The sequence below is a fragment of the Echinococcus granulosus genome (assembly GCF_000524195.1).
Source record: "Echinococcus granulosus chromosome Unknown EG_S00095, whole genome shotgun sequence".
Classification (NCBI taxonomy): domain Eukaryota; kingdom Metazoa; phylum Platyhelminthes; class Cestoda; order Cyclophyllidea; family Taeniidae; genus Echinococcus; species Echinococcus granulosus.
In genome coordinates, this window is record NW_020170475.1 from 1 (window position 1) to 6634 (window position 6634).

General features: G+C 45.9%; 2 protein-coding genes across 2 annotated transcripts in view; one reads left to right on the top strand and one right to left on the bottom strand. All coding sequences in view use genetic code 11, as the record gives it.

Annotated features, from left to right (window-relative positions):
• Window positions 1-666: 666 nt before the first annotated feature.
• Window positions 667-4381, bottom strand: EGR_08060 (hypothetical protein; the record flags this gene model as incomplete). Its single annotated transcript, XM_024497309.1, has 2 exons — window positions 667-1172; window positions 4195-4381. 2 exons carry the CDS (start codon window positions 4379-4381, stop codon window positions 667-669), a joined length of 693 nt encoding a protein of 230 aa, XP_024348247.1.
• Window positions 4382-5911: 1530 nt separating this feature from the next.
• Window positions 5912-6634, top strand: part of EGR_08061 (hypothetical protein) — a gene marked incomplete at both ends in the record, with an annotated part of 4853 nt that continues 4130 nt past the window's right edge. The window contains one exon of the mRNA XM_024497310.1: window positions 5912-6243. Coding sequence (XP_024348248.1) covers window positions 5912-6243 — 332 coding nt within the window. The remainder of the gene's footprint in view (window positions 6244-6634) is intronic.

Sequence of the window (6634 nt, forward strand, 5' to 3'; positions counted from 1 at the left end):
GGACTTCATTACATTTTAAGGACGAAACTTCAAATAATCATTGCTAGCTGCGGATGCCTTTATTCGGGACCTTCGGAATTTTTTCATGGAGTAAATTGCATCTTATTTAAGTTGTCCATCTGTCATTTGAGGTGATAACGTCTCATATACATTCCGTAAATTTATTTCAGTAATGGCTTAGCAAAATGCAAATCGACAATTTGCAAGCCCAGAGTTCGGCTTGACTCATCCGCCATCTGGTAGCCATAACCTTGGTCAGGGCGGTATTCGCTTTGGCGTGCAGACCAAGTCACCCGGCCATGAGTCACGGCCTCCTCCCTACTCGCAGCTCGACCAAACTGGGGTAGCAAAGGCCTATTTATTCAGCGCACGACTCCGTACCAGCCGCGACGGAAAGCTAGCTCCCGGCGCATTTACGAACCCACGGCCGGGACCTTAGCATCGCCACACCACGACATCCCACTACACTCCGTTAGCATGACACCGACCTCAGGGGTTGTACTACCCCATTCCAAAATCTCACAGGCACCACATATGCGGGACGCACCGCCATCTCAATGAGGCAGTAACCCGCATCGAACCCCAGCGCTATAATTTACCGGAAGCAAAAATCACACCAGAAATGCAGCTGAACCCATTCAAAGCACCACTTTATTAAATAGGGCATTACGATTTAGCAAGATCGGTAATGAGCAAAGTGTAGCCGTCACACCAACTGGGAAGTTGACCAGTCACTACCGCCTTGGAAACCCGAGAGAAGCCGAGGAAGAGCAGATTCTTGAAGAGCGCCTCTTCGCCAGTGGGCAGAGCTACAAGAATCTGGCTCATACCAACTGCTTCTAGCCACTCCATACACATGGCGAGCCCGCAATGGACCGAACTGTGGCGACGTGTCTCCCGAGGGAGAAAGAGCATTGCTGTTGTACTGCCCCGTACGTACACTACCAGCCATTCCGTTTTGCCACGTCTACCCTCAGAGGCAAGAAGAATCTCCATCGAAGCGACCGAATTCAGACCACCCACCTCTACGAGACTCACCTGTTTCGGAGCGTCAGTTAATTCGAGGCAGCCATCCACAACAGTCTTGGAACCGTAGCCCCCCACGGGTCTTGAACCAAAACTCAATGCCCCACATGAGATATCAAATATACGGCCGAGGCCAGGAACTGGGACTGATAGAGCAGTGATGAGGTCGACCCTTAGTATTCACTAGACCCTGTGTCTTCATGGAGCGAAAATCAACAGAGCAGTGGGAGAGACGAAACAAAGAGAGTGCACAGGCGCAAGCACCAATTTGGTTTACTCCTTCCGACGTTGAACAAAGGTAACGTGCCCTATTTTTCAGCGTTAGCCAATAGGCATCACATCACATTTCTATTGGCCAATCATCTCTCGCTCTATATCGTGTTCTTCTGCACGTCTGTTCACGTGCGTGCGTACATGCATGCATCAACATGGCGGTCGGTTCAAATCTTTAGCCTAGTCATGGCATTAACTTTGGTCACCGTGACTCCGGTTTTCTATGCAATGGCCAATACTTGCATAATTGTAATTTGATTTCTCCTGGAGGTTCCTCATCTGGAAATTGTGAAGAGATTTTGGAGTGTGCTTTATTTCATTTCTACAGGATCGAAACAGCTGAAAGTGTGTTCGCTTTGAGTGTTTTCTGGGTTCTATGCGCGGTCCTCGTTGTTTGTTTACTTCCAGCTCCGGGGGTTACGTTGTCTATGCCATGGCGCTTTGACGTCAAGGCCATGGCCTTAAATATCACCAGATTTCGAAGTGAAAAGACTATTTGGATTCTTGCCGATAACAGAATTATTAGCAATGATTGGGTGTACTCGGGGCCAGATCTGATCGGTAAAACACTACTAAAAATAGCATAAACCCAGTGATTATCATTACAATGTGAGCATTTGGAGTAATTTACGCATTTTATTATCTTACGCAGTGACCATTCACTACAGAGTAATGATGCTTACTTACTTACGGAGACATTTCCAACCAGCAAATCCTTGTTCACTTATCATTTAAACAGCTTTTAAGACAGGTGGGATAAGGAATCTCTGCAACATACTTCTTACAATGCACCGTTTATTCGGAATGTATGCAATGGGTTGTGAAAATCGCATAGCTTGTAGCTTGATGTTGTTTTTAGCTACGTTCTGTGAATCTGCCTCATCACTCCTAGAGAGGTGCAGCTCGGTCTAGCCTGAAGAGCGATTCAATTAATTGATATTTTTAGCAAAAATTTAAATGAACAGTGATTAGAGCTCGGGGTTAATACTCTAATGTGCAGGCAGTTTGCATGTTTAGGTTGTGCCCGCATTTTTATCCTACGATTTCCACTAATTTCATTCCAGGTGGTGAAACAGTTTAGCTCTCCAAAGGCTGCCCTTTTTGCGTTGTTTTAATCTATGAATGATTGTTTGCAAATGATCCTAATTCTACTTTTGGTAAAACAAAAACATCTGATGTAGTATTCACAGGTTATGGTGGCATGGGTGGCCCTGTGTTCAGGTACATTAACTTAGTGAAGCTGGCTGCATGGGCGCCAAAATTACTTCAAAGTGCGCGTCATTAGTGGCTGAAACAAAGTGCTATGCGAATGGGTGTGGGTTAAATGACTACGTCTAGGTCGTCTAATTTTTAGCATGCTATGGTAACTATTTGTTTTGATCTAGAAGTTTTCAGTGGCATAATCTTGAATCACGGTGAATTTCTCTTTAATTCATGACAAGAGTTTGCAATTATTTGAAATAAAACCTTATGAGGAGCAAGGCATTAGTACTGTTAGAATAACACTGGTCTGCCACATCGGCAAGGAAATCACGAAAATGTGTTTGAGACTACTGTTGCCAACTGCCAAAGCGCAGCATTCGCTTTCGTCCTGTTCATCCCACGAATCCATCGCATAGCTCTTGCCTAAGGAAACATCACAAATCTTTAACCTTCTCTAATTTTACAGGAGAAAATTGTGTTTTGCGGATTCTAGAGCCGAGTGTCTACTTGAAAAGTCGTTACAAATGATCGCAGCTTGCGAGGTTTGTTTGGGACCGATAAATCAACCATACCGACATTAAAAATAGCCGTCAAATGAGAGCACTGCAACGTCCTGTCTCTCATTATGCCGATGAGCATGAGTTAGAACGAGTAACTATTTATTTTGATGGAATGGACTTGAAGCGCACCACCTGCGTGTGCCTTCAACGTCATTGTCGGGCGGTTTAGTAAGTCAGTCAAAATTTCTTACCTCTCTCACTTTTATCGCCTCCCCGTTTCCACATTGGAGTAGTCTGTGGGCCCAGATACTAAACGCAACTATTAACATTGTTGATCGGATGGTATCGTGTGCCGTTATTATAATGCACATTACACGCTTGAGGACGGTTCCATGCCAGTGACCGCTGCACGTGTACCCATGACCCTAGAGTTATTCAGCCGCAGGAATATGCATGAGGTTATGGTTGATGCAACATTGAATTTGCGCCGCATAAATTTATCTCACGGTGTAGCCTCTAGTTGGCCAACAGGTATGCATTAAGGTGATGAGAGAAAATAAGAAGGCAGAAGTGGGCAAAATGTACTACTGGGAACGCCTTGCCCAATTAATATAATGGGTGAAGTATCCGGCTAGCACACATATACCCTTCCTGCGGTAAGTAGAATGGTTATTTTGTAGCGATCGGTGAAAACCATGAAATGTCAGACAAATGTTTTCTGATCCACCGAATGCTTTGAAATGACTAGATCCGACGGCTCTGTCAAAGGCACTCCAGTGCTTTTAAAACCCGAAATGGACGTAGGCATTGCAAATGATTGGTATTTTAGCTGTAGGGTCGAACGAATAAGTAGATACGCATTAAAGTCTGCAGCAACGTGGGAGAAATTATCGTCAGGAGCAAAGGTATTGCTTCTAATTTCCAAGGCAAATAAACAAAAGTGAGAAATTCTCTTCCCCTATTACAATCCCATAAGAACGTATTTTATCACTTCAAAAACGAAGTTGTAATTTTTTTATCTTTTATAAGCTCACATGACAAGATACATTTACTCATTTGCTAATGTAAATTATTAACAATAGTCATTTCCCACTTTTGTGGCATTCACTGCCTTTGCGATCCTTTAAGTCTCCACATTATTGTTTAGATCGTTATTTCCTTGTCTGATGCACAATCAGATCACCACACCTACGGTGTGGATAGACGCATGCGACTACAGGAGCATGTATATGCGGTTTTGTTGTGGCCTCAATCCTGGCAGCCAGTGGAGGCGAGCAAGCACGGGGTGCAGCCATGACTCGGCCATTAGCCGCTCGTGTATAGTTATCCATTCCCATACATAGGCTCTGCTTATCACTCAAACACCTCTCCTCCTGCATCGTCGCTGGTGCGCCGCGCGTAGGACGTTCACACTTCTCTACTGAGAGGTGTCCTCTACCTAACCTGTTTGTCTTCTTGCCTTACGCTTCAAGTCATGGAACTGGACTTGCTTCGACATTATTTCTGTTACTATCGCTTTCTTGTATGACCGCTTGCTCATCTAATTCAGCACGTGTTTCCTTACCTGACCCGTTTTGGTGCTTGGTTCCGTGTTCTGCCGGTATTGGGACTTTAAGTTAATGAGAAAAGGTGACTGCTGCTGAACAAAACAATCTTACAGGGAACAGTGGCAACAGCCCTTGAGCATTTTAGCGTTGAAACCAGCATCTCAATCCTTTAATCTACGGGTGAAAATATATTCACGAACTGACTGATTTATTTACAATATAAGGTGACATATAAGAGGATTCAAGCATTTCAAATACGGCACCGATTTCTCAGGACAGTGATAGAGGTTACCTGATTTTCCAAGCATTTACGAAAAGTTTCTGGTGAAAAGTAGAGCACATTGACTGAGCATATTCTCGTCAATGCTACGCATGATCGTCAGAAAGGTAATTTACAAGATGACTCAGAAAGTAACTGCACAATGTGCCCAAACCTGGTGACCACGTGCCACCCTGTTGGAGCAACTCCACGCAGCAAAAGTCACCTTGAAAGTGGCGCGATCACACCTGCGGCGACAACATTGAAAAAGTAAATGCGCGATGGTCTTTTTGATGGTGAGTTTATGTGTGAAGCATGTTTCAGACGCTTCAAAACGTTCACAATCTTTACTATCAATATATTTCATATCGCTGCATGGAAGTGGCAAAGATGCACTCTAAAGTGTTTGCCATGAAGCAGATTTGAAGTTAACATTACCAGGCTAACCATTTGGTCTACAATCAACATTAAATTCTTGAATCAACCCTTTTGTCTCTATTCAGCACCAATGGGTGTTAATAGGTACCTCCGAATCCATCAATGGGTTGCCCAACCGAATGCGTGAGGAAGTAGGCGAAACCAAAAACGAGTGCTCCAACCAGACGTATTTTAGTTCGAAATAATAATTTTCTAGTAAAAGAAGCCTTCATTCACGAGTCAATTCGACTTTGTTTAAGTATTCCAACATACGCAAACCACTTTATGTTAGGTTTCGATCAAGGAAAGATCAGGTGAAGCACCGCCAAACTGCTAACATTCCCCACATTCCATGGAGGCAAGCCGCTAATGCAAAAAAGAGCTGTGAAGAGTGACCCACATCAGAAACCTGCATTTCCTTCCACGAAATCCAACAATCTACACCCCATACTCACTCCCCGCACATCAAAAACAATAGACAGGCTTACAAATAGGCATTTATTGAGGGTGAAAACAAGAAGACTCAGCAGACGAGACCTTACAAATCGGTAAAATCGATCACGAGGAGGTTGTATCTAGCACACCAATGAGGCAGTTGTTTGGCTACCACCTCCTTGGGCAGTCGAGAGAAACCAAGAAAGAGGAGGTTCTTGCACAGCGTCTCTCCCTCCCCACTGGGCACAGCAATGAGCAGTTGGCTCAGGCCAGCCGCCTCCAGCCACTCCATGCAGGTGGTGAGACCACAGCGCGCCAGACTGTGGCCACGCGTCTCCCGTGGTGGGAAGAGCACCGCTGTCGTGCTCCCGCGTACGTACACCACCAGCCAGTGTGCTGCGCCACGCCCACCCTCGGCAGCCAAAATGGCCTCCATCGCGGTGGCTGAGGCCAAACTCTCCACCTCCACCAGATCCACGCACTCCGGCTCCTCAGTCAATTTGAGGCTGCCGCTACCACCGCCACCGCCACTGCCGCTGCCACTCGTGTCGAAGGCAAAGAAAGCGTCCTCCTCGGTGCCGTAGTAGGTGGGGCTACTCGCCACTGGACTCGAGCCCTCGGATGAGGAGACATCAAATATACGGCCGAGGCCAGGAACCAGGACTGATAGAGCAGTGGTGGGGGCGACTGCGTACTACTATGCTCTTCTCCATTCTACGCTGATGCGAATGCGGTGTGCAGAGAGAGAAAACAGAACACACAACGGCGAAGCGACAATGCTTGTGCTTGCCAATTGGTGCTTTATTTATACCTCAACGAGGCCTTCACACCAGCCAATAAGTGCGGTGGAAGAGTGTATTGACAGGTAGAGTGTCAGCCAATCAGCACACTCGTTGTGGTGCGTGCGTGCGTGAGTGAGTGCGTGCATGCATGAATGCGTGTATGCGATAATGCGTGGTAGTGCAGAGGCGGTC